The 18,087-nt window shown below is 49.0% G+C and overlaps 1 protein-coding gene across 2 annotated transcripts; it reads right to left on the bottom strand.

Moving 5' to 3' along the window:
• Window positions 1–381: 381 nt before the first annotated feature.
• Window positions 382–6,979, bottom strand: MYC (MYC proto-oncogene, bHLH transcription factor). 2 transcript variants are annotated; one of them, XM_081204877.1, is made up of 3 exons: window positions 6,417–6,979; window positions 4,176–4,911; window positions 382–1,588 (listed from the first exon to the last, which is right to left on the bottom strand). In XM_081204877.1, exons 2-3 carry the CDS (start codon window positions 4,891–4,893, stop codon window positions 1,029–1,031), a joined length of 1,278 nt encoding a protein of 425 aa, XP_081061003.1. In that variant the 5' UTR covers window positions 4,894–4,911; window positions 6,417–6,979; the 3' UTR covers window positions 382–1,028. The 2 variants fall into 2 exon arrangements, with proteins under 2 accessions (XP_081061003.1, XP_081061004.1); XM_081204878.1 differs by lacking the exon at window positions 6,417–6,979 and adding an exon at window positions 5,134–5,392.
• Window positions 6,980–18,087: the final 11,108 nt, after the last annotated feature.

Genomic DNA, 18,087 nt, shown 5'->3' with positions numbered 1-18,087 from the left:
CACCGCTTTCAGCCACATGGAATCATAGAAATGTAGAGTTGAAAAGGACCCTGAGAATCACCTAGTTCAGCCCCTGCAATGCAGGAATCGAACCCGCAACCTTAGCATTATTCAGGTCCACACTGTAACCAACTGAGCTATCCAGGGTTAAATTAGGCGGATACTTCCATTGTTTAAACCAGTGTTTCTCAAACCTGGATCCCCAGCTGTTTTTGGACTACAACTCCCATCATCCAGGGATGTTGGGAACTGTAGTCCAAAAACAGCTGGAGCCCAAAGTTTGGGAAACCCTGGCTTAAAAAAACCACTCGTTGCAGCACTTCCTGGGAATTATACCTTTAGAAATCCAACAGCCAAGGAAAACGTGCAAGCCACAGATGCTTACAATTTAGGGCAAATATTTTATTTATCTAGAAACACAAAATAAAATCATTTTCTTTCTTTTTTTAAAAAAAAATGACAAAAAGATACTTAAATAAAAACGACCAAAAGTTTCTGTGAAATGTTATGGCACGAAAAGGTTCAAGACAATTATAAATTCAGTTGCCACAACCGACTAAGCATTGCAGGTTTTTCTTTTAAATTTTTCTATAAAGATTTTTTTTTTTAATAAAGATATGTACAGGTCATTAGGCTGCGTAAATATATTTACAGATGCGGCGACGAACTCTGCGTCACCTGTAAATCACCTTAAGAAAGGAAGGAGGGGGATGGGACGCTTTAAATACAAAAAGAAAAAGGTTAAGAGGAAATGTTCATCCCCCAGAAGCATGAAGAAGATTCCTGCCCAAAGTTTTATCAGTTCAGAGGCAGTTTTGAGGTTCAGGCCAGCCCCGCACCAAGGGAAGGCCAAGGTTGTGTAGTTGTCGAGCATGCAATTGCAACAATTCCGCTTTTCACACATTGTTGAGTCCATCAGTACATAGTTTTTGATTTTTAAAAAAGCACAAAAGTTCTTATACTTCCCCCCCCCCAATCAATGTCCATCCCAATCTACACGATGTCTCCCCTTTTTTCCGTTTTTGTTTTCAAACACAAGAGTTCCTGAGCTGCTGGAGTTTGCTTTTCAACTGCTCCTGCCTCCTCCGCAGCTGTTCCTTTTCGGCTAACAGTCTGTGCTCGTCCGACTGGATGGACAAGACGTACTCCGTGGCCTTCTTGAGGATGACGACTTTCGGGGCCTTTTCGTTGTTGGCTACTTCGGGGATCTGGTCTCGCAAGGCGAAGAAGCTCAGCTTGAGCTCGTTCCGCCGCTGGCGCTCCAAGACGTTGTGTGTCCTCCTCTTGTCGTTCTCTTCGGAGTCCGAGGTGCGCGGACTTGAACATTTGCGGTTGTTGCTGATCTGTTTGAGGACTCGGCCACTGTCCAACTTTAGCCGCTTGGCGGACGGGTATTCGACGCGGGTGGACGGAGGGGCAGCATAGTTGTGCTGGTGGATGGGGACGTGACACCGCTTGAGGACCAGGGGACTGTGGTGGGGCTTCCTGTGCGTACCAGACTCCGATTTCCTCGACGCGGGCTGCCTTTTCTCTACTGTAACCACATCGATTTCTTCCTCCTCTTCCTCTTCTTGCTCCTCTTCCTCTTCTGGGGGAAAAGAGAAACAAGAAAAAACAAGGTAAGTTTTTTTAAAACAACAACAGCCTATTTACAGTTATACAAGTTCAACCAGTGTTTCCAGCTGTTTTTGGACTACAATTCCCAACATCCATGACCACTGGTCCTGAAAGCTAGGGATGATGGGAATTGTAGTCCAAAAGCAGCTGAGGTCCAAGTTTGGGAAACCCTGATTTAGGCAACAGAAGTATCTACTCAATATTGCATGGCTTATCCCCAGAACAGTGGTAACAACCTTGCTCCACCCAGCTCAATATTCCTGACTCACAGGTTGGAGAGTTGCTGAACTACAACTCCCATCATCCCTGGCCATATTGGCTTGGACTGATGGGAGTTCGTCCTAAACCAGGACTCTCCCAGCTGTTTTTTGGACTACAATTCCCATCATCCATGACCACCGGTCCTGCTAGCTAGGGATGATGGGAGTTGTAGTCCAAAACCAGCTGGGAAAACCCTGCTTTAAACCAAGCGGGGGGGGGGGGATATTGCTCTGCTTTCAGGAGCAAGTCTGCATTCTCCCCTTCTTGCTGGGAACTGTAATTTTGTTATGCAACGAAAGAAAGATGGTTGTTTAGATGGCATTGCACTCCTCAGAGGACTGTTAACTGTCTCCTGGCTTTCAGATCTCCCTATGTTGAAATTGCAGGATTGCACAACTCTGGAACAGCACTTCACCAAAGACAGAAGGGCGAGCGTTTGGTTCAGCATTTTGCCCATGGAAGGAAACCCCCTTAGCTTGCCTCCACGAACAGATCTTAAGAACAGGAGGATCCCCATTAGGGCAGGCAGGAATTCCTGGCAAAGCACCCCAAAACGGCTGCTGGCCATGCCCCCAACGGCCCCTGTTCACACATGACATGTCAAGCCTGGTACCTACAGGAGGTCAGGACTGCTTGCGTTGGGAAAAGATGCACTGTGAGAATTGGGACAGGTTGATGCAAGCGTTCAAAGGCAGGAGAGTGACAGCATTGAAGGTGATGCAGCCGCACCCTTCAAAGCTTACACAACACACAGGCTGGGATTCTTCAGAGCACCTTGAAAACTTTCTCCTACTCCACCCCAGAAATTTCTCTGCACCTGTTGAACTGCGCTCCCTAACTCTCTCAGTTTACTCTCCACCACCACGTGGGAAATACAAGTAGGAGATATATTTGATTACAGGGTAGCCCGTGGGTTTAAAATTCCCGCTCCAACGACCTGCCCTGACCCCATTATGAAATCTAAGCAGCACAGGCGGCCTCCTTTCCCCCATTCCTCCCTGGTCGACTTTCTCCAGGAAATTCAATTCCTGGGAAGCCCAGCCATGTGTGTTGCTAACGTGGCATTTTTTTTAAAAGGAAAGAGAAAACGAGATGAGAACACACACATATGCTAGAAGGGGGAGGAACTTGAAATTACTATTTTTTTAAATTGGAAGGGGGGGGGGAGAAGGAAAGACGAAGATATTCCTATCAGCCAGTGCGTGGCGTAAAAGAAATACAACACATTCCATTAGGATTTAAGTTATCTCAAAGGTTAAACAGAAGTTCCAGTGTGAACAAACCCAGAAAAAAATAATGTGTTAGCTGTTCTCCCCAGCCCCCCCCCAAGTCCCCGATACCAAAACATTTGCAAAGCAGGTAAAGGAGAGAGTCAAGGTCTTTCATTCTCTGAACAGAGTTTTCCTTTTAAAATGTATGTCACTACTGAAGATCACAGCCAAACCTAACTTCACAGAGCAAGAGTTTGTTCCCCTCTCCTCCACAGTTTATTAAGCCTAGATAGGATGCAGTTATGACTTAACAGTCGTATCTCTAGGTTTCAAATCCTTCCAAGTCTTAGGGCTTAAGCATAAATTCCCCCGCTCAGGATCAGTGTTCCCATCTGCACAATGGGAACATTCATTCACAAACATGCAACCCTCCAGGAGGGGCCAGGGATGGCGAATGGCTGGAATGAGGACTGCACTGCACCTTTTTTTTCCTGCTAAAAGGCAGGTGACCACTTCATACGCGCTGGGTTGGCTGCAGAATTGGACTGTAGGAGGAGATAACCAACCCTAAAGGTAACTTTGGGCCCGGACAGTGTATCAAATTCTTTTGCAGGGAGATTTGCAGTACACAGTGCAGTGCAATGTGGCTTACTCCCAGGTAAGCAGGCAGGGGGGTGGGAACAGCCTGAGGGTGGAATGCAACTAGGTCCCTCCTCAAAGCAGACCCCATGAAATCAATGGAACCAAGTCAGCCACCTCCATTCATCTCAGTGGGTCTACTCTGAGGAGGGCCAGCACTGGCTGCAACCTTCAGTCTCCATGAAAGGAAAGTGGCTTCACCCCCCCTTTCCAATTCCCCTAACCGCTTGAAAATTGGCAAACACCCAATATTTCATGCCTTTCTAATCCTTACCAAGTGTCTTGCAGCCTTGCTCTCCCCCCTGACACCCCCAAATTGCTTAGCCCTCCTCTCCAACTCTGGACCCCCCCACCTGCGTATTTAGGGTCACTGCAGTCAATGCACTAACCTCCCCCCCCCAAAAAAAAGAAAGGATGCCCAGAGGGGGCAGTATCGCTGCTACTCACCAGAGTCGCTGCTGCTGCTTGTGGTGGGCGGCGTGTCCTGAACCAGCAACGGAGCCGGGCTAGGCTCCGGGGAGGCAGCCTCGACTTTGGGGGGCTTCTCGCTCAGCGGGTACGGAAAGACGACGGACGGGTCGATGCACTCGGCAGCCGTGGCGCCCAGGTCTTGCAGGTAGGCGCTGCTGGGAGACGCGGCGGCGGAAGAGGCAGCGGACGAGGAAGCCGAGGAGGAGGAGGCGGCGGGCGCCGTCGGGGAAGGCTGCGGGAGGCTGCCGCTGCGCGCTGCGGCCGCGCCGTCCCTCCGGGCGGCCTGGTAGGAGGCGAGCTTCTCGGAGACGACCTGCTGGAGCTTGGCGGCGGTGGAGCCCCCGCTCCACATACAGTCCTGGATGATGATGGACTTGACGAAGGCGTCGTCGCCCGGGTCGCAGATGAAGCTCTGGTTGACCACGTCGCTGCCCAGCAGCTCCGTCACCATCTCCAGCTGGTCGGCGCTGGACGGGAAGCAGCTCGAGCGGCGGCTGGGCGACAGAGGCGGCGTGGGAAGCAGCTCGAACTTCTTCCAGATGTCCTCCGACGGCGCGGGCGGCTGCAGCTCGCAGCCGCGGTGGTGCCCCGTCAGGTAGAAGTTCTCCTCCTCGTCTTCGAAGTAGAAGTACGGCTGCACCGAGTCATAGTCGTAATCGTATGCCCGGCTGAAGCTGGGCACCGTCAGAGGCATGGTGGCTGGGGACAGTGCCTAAAAGGGGCGGGGAGAAGACGGGGAACCGGTTAGCTGTGGGATGCTGCGGGGGCCCCGATCCCATGCATGCCCCTCTCCGAGGGACTCCGCAAAACCCTACTACACACGCGCACAAAATAGCGGGGTAAAGTAACCCGGACTAACTGCCCCGCGTCTGCATGCACAACCGTCGAGGCGCATTAGAACGCTTGGAAATGGGGGGCGGGGAGTACGAGTTACCTAAGAGACAAGTCAGGAAGGCAGCGCCCCCCAAAGTTAACGAGGGTCATCCCGGCTGGGAGAACCGGGGCGCACGGCGACTCTCTCGCCAGGTTTCCCCGCTCAGTTCAATGCAACGCGTCCTCCGCTTCCGACGCTGATAAGGCGGCTTCGTTGAGTTCCCTGCTACCAGTCGGCTAAAGCGCCTTCGACGTGAGGAGGAGGAACGGGCTTGCCAGAGTCCAGCTCCCGCCTCCTTTCCGAAGCAAAACGCCCACCCGCGGCCCCCAGGCAGCCCCCACCGTCGGCGCGCACCGAAAATCGCAATGCGCGGAGAGAGACGTCCGGAACGCACAATGCATTGCGAGCCTATACCTCGGACACAGAGGGGGGGGGAAGGATCCGGTATCTAGTGTCACCCACGCCAAGCGAGGCCCCGTCAGGCACCCACCCCCGACGAGACACGCATAAATTTGCTCTGTGAATGAGTACTCCGGCTCAATCCGAGAGTCCCCGGGATTCGAACCGGCGCCACCTTAAAAAAAAAAAAATCCACTTGGGATTCACTCCCATCTCCTGCCGCCCCCACGAGCCTGCGGCGCTCTGGCTCCCCGCCCCTTCGGAGTACAAGCGCCCCGAGGTACCGTCGTACCTCCCCCCGTCTGCCCTACTGGAGTATATCCGGGGGTATTAACCCAGACGGCGCCCTGGCGAAGGATCCTGCGTCCGCCAATGTTTCCTCTTAAGGTCTCCCTTTTCCTTCCTCCCAAAACGGGTTCGAAGCAACCTTTCTGCAAGAGTCCTCTTAGGACCGCGCAACACATGAACCTCCCCTCTTCTCCACCCCGGGGCAGGCGGGCGGGGGATTAAGAGAGACCCCCCCCAATTTTCCTGAAACTGGGTCCCCACCCCAACCTCTCCACGCGCGAAGCGCAAGAACAATTTACTAGCAGCTTGCAAATGCAATTTCAATGCAAAGCTTCAACAGGAGAGGAAGCGGTATATCTAGACGCTTCCTCCAAGAAATCTAGGTCCGCTACAGTCCTAACAATGCAAAATTAGCTCTTCATCAAAATCCCCCTTCTCAACGCTCGCTGGGAGCCCGCCTCCTTTGAAAGAGGAATAAATAAAATGCGAGCCGGGCTGCTACTCTCGGACACGCTGGAGACAACCGATCACTTTCGCCTAAGCGAAATTCAGATATCCCGCCTCTCTCTCAAAAAAAAAATAAATCCACACACGCACCAAGAAAGAGCAAGCTAGAGAGATCCCGGCAGAATAATAATAAGAAAGGCCGGACTTACCGGTTCCTCCCAGGTCCCGGCTAAAAAAGACAGCGGGTCGATTATTTGGGACGTTGCGGATATATCTATGAGAAAAGGGGAGCCAACGAACGCAGGTTTAAAAAGAAAAAAAAAACCAAGTGGGGGACGACAATCTGCTCGGCCCCCCCTTTCCTTGTAAATCCCTCAAAAAAAAAAAAAAAAAGGGCAAAAGCAGTCCGTCCAAAGATCTCGGTTGTAAATCCCAGGGAGCGATGCAGCAAGCCGGGTTCGAAGAGTTCTTGGTAGTGCGCGTCGGATTTCAAGAGTCCAAAAAATAAGCCTTTAATTATATAAAAAAAGGAGCAGCGCCTTGGGATGTAAGAGAAGGAATAGGTAAGGGGGGCGCGCCGAGGCGCGCGCAGCGGGGTGACGGCGGACAGGCGCGCGCCCTCGGTGGGGTATTTATTTATTTATTTCTTCCCCGCAAAGGCGGCGGCAGCGGCGGCAACAGTAGTAAGATTGTAGTAGTAGCGGCGGCGACGGCGCCTTTCCCAAGCCGAGCCGGACCCTCCCCTCGGCTCTGCGAAAGCAAAGTAGTGATGACTCCAGCGCGCCAGGCCTTTTATAGGTTTGCAGGGCTAAGCGCTCCGCCTCCTTTTTCCCGCCAACTGTGGAGCCGAGCTTTGCATACGGGCTGCAACAAGGAGCTGGGAGGAGACGAGGAGGAGGAGGAAACGCGCGCCTTGGAGAGGGGAGGGGGGGTACCGCCTTCCCCGCTCGCTCCCTCGCTCCACCCGGGGGTGGCGGCGGGGAAAGGCTCGGAAGCCGGCGGCCAGAAGTGGGGGGTCGACTGGGGAAGGGGTCTCGGGCTGACAAAAAGCAATGGGGAGAGAAGGAAGGGGGGTTTCTTTTGCAAGAGGCGCGCCCGCAGCCAGCGCTTGGAGAGCTCGCTCGCTTTCTGCACTGCGTTAAAGGCGCGGGGAGGAGGGGCGGTAACGGCAGCAGCTGACGCTGGGCCGGTTTAATTCAGCCCGGCCGCATCTTTCTTTACGTTACGCGCGCCCGCCGCACGGGGCCGGCGGAAGTAAACATAGTAAAAGTCGGGAGGTGTAGTGGCGAGCGAGACGCGCGCCCTGCAGAGCTGCTGGGTTGTGTATATGTGTATATTGCGCGCGCGCGCGCACCCCTGCACTTCCCCGGAGAAGAAGCGCTGGCTTGCTTTTCCGTGCGCCTTAGCCGGCGTCTGCAAGGCCGGTGCGCAAGCTTGCTACCCCTTTGGAATCAGTGGGGCTTACTTGCGAGTAAGGCGTGCAAGGGATCGGGGCCTCGCGGGGCCGTCTAGTCGGCGGCCGTTGGCTGATGTTTACACACACACACACACACACACACACACACACACACACCTGCACACAAACTCTGTCTTCTTGGGGTGTGTGGGAGCGTTTTGTTCAGGATCCGCCCCGGTTTCTTCCGCACTGCAAAAAAAAAAAAAAGCTATTTGGGGGATATAATCCGCCTAGAGAGCTCACTGCTGGCGGTTTGCCACTTGTGTGGATAATTTGACGAACGTGCAATGCTTTCCATTGCACACTTCTTTACCTGGGAGTAAAGCCCCGTCGAGTTTTAATGGGGCTCACTTCCGACTAGGGAGTGCAAGCCAAAAGACTTCGCAGATCCGTTTCGGAAGCGACGCCTTCGCAGTGCAAACGCCGCCCCTCGCCCCAATTTGCTGCAAATTCTGGCGGGGCGTGTGCTTGGAAGAACGCTTTCCTGCAAGCCGTTTTGCACTTAAATCGGTTGGGTTCCCTGGAGAGATTTGGAAAGGATCCTAAACCTCCTTTGCATGTTTGCGAAGCAAGTGCGGTGGGTTTTTTTTTTACTCCCGAGTAAAAACGCCGGATTTGCAGCGCACAACCGCAGCCCGCTAGTTTAAGGAGGACTGAGGATCCCAGCGTGTATTTAAAAAGCACGAGAGTTTGCAGGGCCGGGAGGCAGTGAAGACAGAAGATGTCACGAGACTCGGGAATCTGGCGTCGCTCCCGGGCGCTGACTTGGGGCGATGCGAGGAGAGGGAGGTGAAGGTTACTGAGTTTAGCAACGCTTACCTGTGTATGTAAGAGTTGGTAGAAGGAGGGGAGCACGGCCCGTTTGTATCTAGACTCTCAAAAGTTGTTCGGATGCCCAAAGAATTCGGATTAAAAATTAGCTCGGGGGATTATTGCTCCACTATTTCATCAGGGGAAATAAGCAGCACACCTCGCAGCTCGCTCCAAAAAAAGATCCACATGCGTTTTGGCGGATGGGGGCGCAGGTTGCAGGTTCACAACATTCTTTTAAATCTCCGTTCACTCAAGAACGCTTTCAGATAACCCAACAGCCCAGGCTGCAACCATTCTTTTGTTAAACACACATTTTAAATCGGTTTAAACTGCGCACTAACCTAGCAGTAACACCTCCCCTCCAAAAACGGGGCATTGTGGGGTTTACTTCCGAGTAAACATACACAGGAGTCCAGTGTCATTTTAGTGGAGGACTGTGTATTAAACTCAATCGAGTCCCTTCATTGGCGTGATTAAATTTGCTTAAGGCCCAGTAACCGATTTAAATGCAAATAATCCGGTTTGGAAGATTTCTCATGCTAATGAAGGCGAGGCCCTGATCAGATTAGTTTTCCGGAGAGAGCCCCCAAGCGACGACTCGGGTTAGATTAAATCGGGTTTCAAGTGTAAACACGCCATTGTTAAATGATTCTGACTGCATCAAATGCTCCCTTAAAAAAGACTTGCCATTCTAATTCTGTTATCTCCTCAACCCTTTCAGATGAATTAGGGCTGTTAAAGGAAGCCGGACCACAACCCCTGGCCAAGCCCTTTCTGCGGGAGAAAATTCAGATTAGCAAAAGGGTGGGTTTTTGAGAAACTTGACAGCAGGGTTTTAAGCATGCGGCGTTTAACTGGAAACAAGCCCCGTTGAAACTGGCGCGGCTTCCTTCCGAGTAAACGGGCATAGGGCAAGCGTGGCTGCAGAAGCAGCGATAATGCAGATCTAAAGGCCCGCCCTGTTCCAGAATCTTGCAAGAAACTTTCAGAAACACCATTAAAAGGATCAGCCCTAATAATGATTTGCATCCTCCGTTCCTTTGCAAAGCATAGGACATTCAGCCCAGAGGCTTTGCAGGCTGGCTGGGAAGAAATGCACATCCTTAAAAGGAGGCAGGAAGGAGCACTTGTTACATTGCACGCTCAAACGTGTTTGCACAAGTATTGTCAAACTTGGCTCTCTCTGCACAGCCGGCTGGAAACCGTGCCAGCCCGCCGGCTAAAGTAAAGTAATTCCGCCCTCTAGTGGCGAAGAAGTCAAAGGCTGAAGGGAGGGGAGGAGCTCCTGGGGAAGTTCGTGACTCAGATTACTGTTATTAATATTATTTAAGTAATAAATAGCAGGTTCCTTATGACTGCTCTCACCCTCTCTTTTACTGCTTGCAACCGCACAAGGAGCTGCTGCCCCCAGAATAAAGGTTTGTCTTGAGTCGCTTAAAAAAGGAGTTTCCCTGCATTTTGAGTTTCTTTTGCCTGCATTTTGCTGTCCCTGAAGAGAGTTGCCAACTGACCACGTATAAAAGAGTCTTGCTCTTGTGCCTTAACAGCAGCTGTCAATCTTGAGGGATCAACAGCTGACAATCATTTTCCAGCAGATGACTAGGGACATTTCTCACAGGTGATGAGCCTTTCTGTTAAAGCCACAGTTAAAGCTTCCCCAAACAATTTTTTCTTAGTGGTTTTGCTCCTGCGCCGCTAACTACAACTTGATGTGCAAAGAGTAGGTTTATTGCGCTACTTTCGTGTGCGCGCACTGCTTCCTGGCCTTAATTTCACTAGCACAAAATTATGTGTCTTTTTCAGGGATTAGGCAGAATTAAGGCAGGAATTAGTACAGAGAAATGTGTGTTTCAATGGACCCCACATGTTCCAAAGCAGTATACAGTGGTACCTCAGGTTACATACGCTTCAGGTTACAGACTCCGCTAACCCAGAAATATTACCTCGGGTTAAGAACTTTGCTTCAGGATGAGAACAGAAATTGTGCAGCGGCTGCAGCGGGAGGCTCCATTAGCTAAAGTGGTACTTCAGGTTAAGAACAGACCTCCAGAACGAATTAAGTTCTTAACCCGAAATACCACTGTACCTCTGAACAGTGCCAGATTTATGTATAAGCTAAACAAGCTATAACTTCGGGCCCCACTCTCTTGGGGGGGGGGCGGGCAAAAAAATTAAAGAAAAAAACCTGGATGTACATATCCAAAATATAAGATGAAAAGCAAATAAAATAAAACCTACGTACAGGCAACAGTGTTTTGTGTTGTGGAGGCTCCTATGATGTAAGCAATGGGCCCCACCTGCTAGCCTGCTCCCTAGAATATCACTGGTTTGCTCATTTCTATATATAGGGTGCCTACATTCTGCATGGACTGGTTGCATGGCAACATGGGCAAATGGCTTCAGATACCTATTAGGTCCATAAATTACCATATAGCATATATTCAACACAAAACAGTGACAATTTGTTATAATAATATAATAATAAATAATAAAAAAATATTATTTATACGCTTCCCATCTGGCTGGGTTTCCCCAGCCATTCTGGGCGGCTTCCAACCAAATACAGTGGTACCTCGGGTTACAGGACTCCGCTAACCCAGAAATATTACCTCGGGTTAAGAACTTTGCTTCAGGATGAGAACAGAAATCGTGCTCTGGCAGCGCGGCAGCAGCAGGATGCCCCATTAGCTAAAGTGGTGCTTCAGGTTAAGAACAGTTTCAGATTAAGAACGGACCTCCGGAACGAATTAAGTACTTAACCCGAGGTACCACTGTATTAAAAACCATACAGCATCAGACATTAAAAACTTCCCTAAACAGGGCTGCCTTCAGTTGTCTTTTAAAAGTAAAATAGTTGTTTATTGCCTTGACATCTGCTGGGAGGGTGTTCCACAGGGCAGGTGCCACTACCGAGAAGGCCCTCTGCCTGGTTCCCTGTAACCTCACTTCTCGCAGGGAGGGAACCGGCAGAAGGCCCTCGGCGCTGGACCTCAGTGTCTGGGCAGAACGATGGGGGTGGAGATGCTCCTTCAGATATACTGGGCCAAGACCGTTTGGGGCTTTAAAGGTCAGCACCAACACTTTGAATTGTGCTCGGAAACGTACTGGGAGCCAATGAAGATCTTTCAGGACCGGTGTTGTATGGTCTCGGCGACCGCTCCCAGTCACCAGTCTAGCTTCTGCATTCTGGATTAATTGCAGTTTCCGAGTCACCTTCAAAGGTAGCCCCACGTAGAGTGCATTGCAGTAGTCCATGCGGGAGATAACTAGAGCAAAACTTGTTGACAAAGGACCGCTGGACATATAAAGGGCCCCATTACCTTCAGTAGCTTAGGGCCTCATCAAACCTAAATCCAGCCCTCCCCCTGAATATGACTTGCTTCATGACGAAGCACAGGAGATGGCTTTTGCTTCCAGGCGCGGGGGGCATCTTATGACAACAGGTGCAGGGATGGACAGTTTGGGATGAAGCATGTCTGCTGCTCAGCAAATGTTAAGTCCCCAACCCTTGATGTTGATGAAGCCCCCAACCCTTCATGTTGAGCGCGTTCGAGTTGCGCTCCGCGGCAACCCGGAAGTAACAGAGCGCATTACTTCCGGGTTTTTGTGCATGCGCAGATGCTCAAAATGACGTCACGCGCATGCGCAGAAGCGGTGAAAAGCGACGCGCGCGTGCGCAGACGTGCTGTCGCTAGTTACGTTTGCTTCTGGATGCGAACGGAGCTCCAGAATGGATCCCGTTCGCATCCCGAAGTGCCACTGTATTGGGTTTAAACAAAATAAAATAAATTAAATTTAAAATTCCTTCCAGTAGCACCTTAGAGACCAGCTAAGTTAGTTATTGGTATGAGCTCTCGTGTGCATGCACACTTCTTCAGATGTATTGGGTTTGTATGTGCAGTAGCTGCCCCAGGCCCATTTGTCAGTCTAGCATACCTGCACATTAGACCACAGGTGTGGTTGGCTAGCTGATGTCCTTGAGATCTAACTTTCTGCCCTGGGAATGAACTCCGAGACTTGAATCTCTGCAACAAAGACAAACACAGTGCCACTGGGAAAACAGACCTCGCCCCGCCCCCCAGGATGTCAAAAGTAATTTCTCAGCTTTCTGCGATAAAAAAGCTTTATATTCCTAGCAGTTCTTCATACATCCATTTCCCTTGCATTTTGTGTGTGTGTGTGTGTGACTTTCAACATAATTTAATCTGAGGGCAATTGGAAAACGTTCAGAACCATTTAGCGGCAGTTCAATGGGACTTCTCCAAAGTCCATTGTCGCCTCTTAGCTAGGCCTGCTGTGTTCTGAAAAACAGGCATAATTGATTGGTGGGCATTTCCTGCCATGTTGGATTTGAGCACAAAAGGCAGCTGTGAGGAGCCACAATGAAATGACGCTGTCACCCTGATAATTCAATTTGTTCTTGGTTGAGCTTGGTTGCCTCTCATCAGAGCAGAGGTGTGTTCATCGGGCAGATATTGAGTACCAATACAGTATCTTCTGAGTACTGGGCTGGAGAAGCCCTCATATGAAATGGAAAATCTGAGAATGCACGTCACCCATCTTTTAAGAAAGGCTCTGAGGAACTCTAAAGTTTGCCAGCTCCAGCAGCCTGGGCAGATGGGACTACCAAGCTCAGCCCATCTCCACCTGCTACACGGTTACTTACAACCAATCAAGGGGTTGTATCCTCTGTATCCTCCTAAGGTTAGTCTCCCTGCCTTCTGCCCTAACAGTCCAAAAGCACTTTGGACACCACTCAACACCCGCAGATTAACCACAAGGCAACCTGTGTGATCTCTCTTTCATCACACAGCTGGGTGATGTCTGGTTTTCAACATCGTGATATATCACCAGCCAAACATTGCAATATACCAATATATCATGAAGAAGAAGAAGAGTTTGGCTTTGATATCCCGCTTTATCACTACCTGAAGGAGCCTCAAAGCGGCTAACATTCTCCTTTCCCTTCCTCCCCCACAACAAACATTCTGTGAGGTGAGTGGGGATGAGAGACTTCAAAGAAGTGTGACTAGCCCAAGGTCACCCAGCAGCTGCATGTGGAGGAGCGGAGACGCGAACCCGGTTCCCCAGATTAGGAGACTACCGCTCTTAACCACTACACCACACTGGCTCTCTAAATAAATATTCACTAGCAACAATTAAGTATCTGCAAGCTGTTTTCAGTTAATTTAACTTAACATATTTAACTAAATAATCATTAAATTTAACCCACTCTTCTTGATACTCCTCCTCCTTCTGGTTGTGGACTCTTCCGGTTAGGTCGGCTAGCTCCGAAAAATCCATCATCTTCATCTGCCATTCTTCTATCATTGGTAATTCTTGGGTTTTCCACTTTTTAGCTAACAAAATACGAGCAGCAGTTGTGGCATACAAGAATAATTTAACATCTGCCCTTGAGATATTTGAAGATGGCTATCGTATCTCCTCTCAGTCTCCTATTTTCCAGGCTGAACATACCCAGCTCCAACAGTTCCTCATAAAGCCTGGTTTCCAGACCCTAAATCATTTTGGCTGCCCTCTGCACACATTACAGCTTGTCTTCTTAAATTGTGGTGCCCAAAATGGCTTGTGGAACACTCTCCGCAGTGACACTCACCTGGTACCATCATGAACATCCTTTTGGCGCCTTGTGTTAACTTTTCCTAGGCGTTTGATGGGCCCGTGACGAATTTGCTGCCTCTTGGTGGTCTGTTTCCTCCGCCCTTTAATTGAGCCTCTTTTATTCTTATTTTTCTTTTTCTTGCTTATTCCCCATGGCAATAATGGGGTAATGTTGCAGAACAACCAATAAAGCAGAACGGTGTGTCGACGGTCCAGTATAAACTCACCAATAACACACCATTGTTTACTTACTTGTTTGTTATTTATTTCATAAAATTTACATGCCGCACTGTTGTAGAAAACTACAAAGCTGTTTACAAAAATAAAAACAAAACAGTAAGATTTTTAGTATGAGTTGAAAGCAACTGAAATTAATATTGCGTCAATGTTGCGAAAAATACACCAGCCAAATCCCCCTCGGTCTGAAATGGTCCTAAGCTGTAGATTTGCCCTTATTTACAGAGATCATTTCATTGTATGGCTCGTTGGGGTTGCAAAATTGGCTCTGCGCCATTTTGCAACCTCCATTTCCCACTTGGCTTCCAGATCCTGCAAGCTTTAATTCTGCTCGCACCTGATGTGTGGGCAGCACTGGTGGACCAAAGCTACTTCATCTCCATGGAAGGAAATTCCTTGGCTCTGTTCCAGCATCTGTTTTCTTGGCAGAGAGAATGGAATCATTCCGTTCTTCTCTGCCCACATTCAGAGGGAGATGGTAGAATCACACTTGGAGCACATTCATTGAGGCAGTCCTGTTGCTCTCCTGGACCCTGGACTCGCATGCCTCAGCTGGTCTCGGATCAAAACGCCACCCCTTCGTTACGCTGGAGGTCAGAGGTGAGAGGCCTTTAATTGGTTTTGGATCCCAATGGTTTCCATTCTGGAAAATGCATTGGCTAAAGCCTTTCAATTTGCAAAATTGATCAAGTGGAGAATAATACTTGAAGCGGGGCGGGGAATACATGTGTACACACACATAACCCATCCTCTAAATGGAGCTAACATTTAAGGTTACTCAGAAAGTACAGATAGGGTTGCAATATTTCAAGAAATAAAAATCCAGACACAAAAGTTGTTGCAACCAATCCAGAATGCGACTGGGAGTGGACCTACATTAGCTCCCAGTATATTTCCGAGCACAATTCAAAGTGTTGGTGTTGACCTTTAAAGCCTTGGTCCTGTATATCGGAAGGAGCGTCTCCACCCCATCGTTCATCCCAGACACTTGGGTCTAGCTCCAAAGGCGTTCTGGCGGTTCCCTCTCTGCGAGAAGTGAGGTTATAGGGAACCAGGCACAGGGCCTTCTCAGTAGTGGCACCCTCCCTGTGGAACGCCCTCCCATCAGATGTCAAGGAGATAAACAGCCATGCGATTTTTAAAAGACATCAGGGAAGTTTTTAACATTTGATGTCGGTTTGTGTTTTTACTAATTTTTGTTATGTGTCACCCAGAGTGGTTGGGGGCAACCCAGCCAGATGAGTGGGTTATAAATAATAAAATTATTATTATCATCAGTGTCATCCTATAACACAATTCTGCATGCACATAGCTGAATTTTTCCGTCTCTTCTATATATTTTCCAAATGAAAAAAGTCCTTTTTCTTTTTGGTCAAGTCACCATGTCAATATCTTTTGCTAGCTTCTCCAATCAGTACAACAGTCCCTGACGCACTTTTGTAAATGTTTGGAACTTTGTAGATAAGGTTCCCCAAGCATTCTGCCTGTTTTATCATTTCCTCATCCCCTGTCCAGTGATCCCTTCATTTTTTCCACAGCACTCTTATCTTTCCTGCTTGCATTTCAGGCCTCACGATAAGGTCCAGCATGGAAATTTCACATTTGGACAAGGATATCTGCAATCAGTTGCATCGTTGCCCTGCTCCCTCCAAGAGAAAATGCAAGGGAATCCTATTGGCCCAGAGCTTAGAAAGTATTTATTTATTTCATTAAAAGTATATACAGCTTGATTGTGAAACAACAACAGCACGGCAGTTTACAAAAAAGAATAAAGCAATGAAAGTGATAGTAGAAACAAGCAGAACATTCAAAGAAAAGACTAAACCAGAAATAAACTAGAAACACTCTAGATGTTCTAGAGGAGATATGATAGCCATCTTCAAATATCTCAAGAGCTGACACATGGAGGATGAAGCAAGTTTTAGCCCAGAATACCTGAAGGAGTGTCTCCACCCCCATCATTCTGCCCGGACGCTGAAGTCCAGTGCTGAGGGACGTCTGGCGGTTCCCTCACTGTGAGAAGCCAAGTTACAGGGAACCAGGCAGAGGGCCTTCTCGGTAGTGGCACCCACCCTTTGGAACACCCTCCAACCAGATGTCAAAGAGAAGAACAACTACAGTGGTGCCTCGCAAGACGAAAAGAATCCATTCTGTGATTCTCTTCGTCTAGTGGTTTTTTTGTCTTGCGAAGCAAGCCCATTGAAGGATTAGCAGATTAGCGCTATTAGCGGCTTTTAGCGGCTTTTAGCAGCTTATCTGCTGATTGGATCAGCTGATAAGCGGCTTAGCGGCTTAGAAAAGGGGGGGGGGAACCAGCAGGAACTTGCAAGGCATTGTCGTAGGAAATTCGTTTTGCGAAGCACCTCCAAAACGGAAAACTCTTTCGTCTAGCGAGTTTTCCATCTTGCAAGGCATTTGTCTTGCGGGGCACCACTGTACCAGATTTTTAGAAGACATCTTAAGGCAGCCCTGTTCAGGGAAGTTTTTAATGTGTGACATCTTAGTGTATTTTTGGTCTTTGTGGAAGCCCCCAGCCAGATGGGCGGGGAACAAATAATTTATTATTATTATTATTATTATTATTATTATTATTATTATTATTATTATTATTATTATTATCTCCTGCTCTGAAGGGCAGGACTCGAACCAATGGCTTCAAGTTACAAGTAAGGAGATTCTGACTAAACATCAGGGAGAACATTCTGATGGCAAGGGCTGTTCAATGGCATAATGGTTTCCCTCAGGAGGTTGTGGACTCTCCTTCCTTGGAGGTTTTTCAGCAAAGGTTGGATGGCCATCTGTCCAGGATGCTTTAGTTGAGATTCCAGCATCGCAGGGGGTTGGACTTGATGACCTGTGGGGTCCCTTCCAACTCTACAATTGTCAGAAACAATTTTATTTCTTTTTAGGTGCCAAAAAGAGCACAGCGAAAGTGCCTGCCCTGATATCATCAGGCAAGGAGTTCCAAAGTGTGGGTGCCACCACATTAAAAGATCATAGAATCATAGAGTTGGAAGAGACCACAAGGGCCATCGAGTCCAACCCCCTGCCAAGCAGGAAACACCATCAGAGCACTCCTGACATATGGTTGTCAAGCCTCTGCTTAAAGACCTCCAAAGTAGGAGACCCCACCACACACTCCTTGGCAGCAAATTCCACTGTCGAACAGCTCTTACTGTCAGGAAGTTCTTCCTAATGTTTAGGTGGAATCTTCTTTCTTGTAGTTTGGATCCATTGCTCCGTGTCCGCTTCTCTGGAGCAGCAGAAAACAACCTTTCTCCCTCCTCTATGTGACATCCTTTTATATATTTGAACATGGCTATCATATCACCCCTTAACCTCCTCTTCTCCAGGCTAAACATGCCCAGCTCCCTTAGCCGTTCCTCATAAGGCATCATTTCCAGGCCTTTGACCATTTTGGTTGCCCTCCTCTGGACACGTTCCAGTTTGTCAGTGTCCTTCTTGAACTGTGGTGCCCAGAACTGGACACAGTACTCCAGGTGAGGTCTGACCAGAGCAGAATACAGTGGCACTATTACTTCCCTTGATCTAGATGCTATACTCCTATTGATGCAGCCCAGAATTGCATTGGCTTTTTTTAGCTGCCGCGTCACACTGTTGGCTCATGTCAAGTTTGTGGTCAACCAAGACTCCTAGATCCTTTTCACATGTACTGCTCTCAAGCCAGGTGTCCCCCATCTTGTATTTGTGCCTCTCATTTTTTTTGCCCAAGTGCAATACTTTACATTTCT

The sequence above is a fragment of the Podarcis bocagei genome, assembly GCF_964188305.1.
Source record: "Podarcis bocagei genome assembly, chromosome: 8".
NCBI lineage: Eukaryota > Metazoa > Chordata > Lepidosauria > Squamata > Lacertidae > Podarcis > Podarcis bocagei.
The sequence above is the reverse complement of the archived record's forward strand: the minus strand, read 5'-3'. Positions and strand labels throughout refer to the sequence as shown.

Coding starts and splice junctions, on each gene's coding strand:
- MYC (XM_081204877.1), bottom strand. CDS start 4,893: ATGCCTCTGACGGTGCCCAGCTTCAGCCGGGCATACGATTACGACTAT. Junction 1,589..4,175: donor AAGCAGCAGCAGCGACTCTG/GTGAGTAGCAGC, acceptor CTTTTCCCCCAG/AAGAGGAAGAGGAGCAAGAA.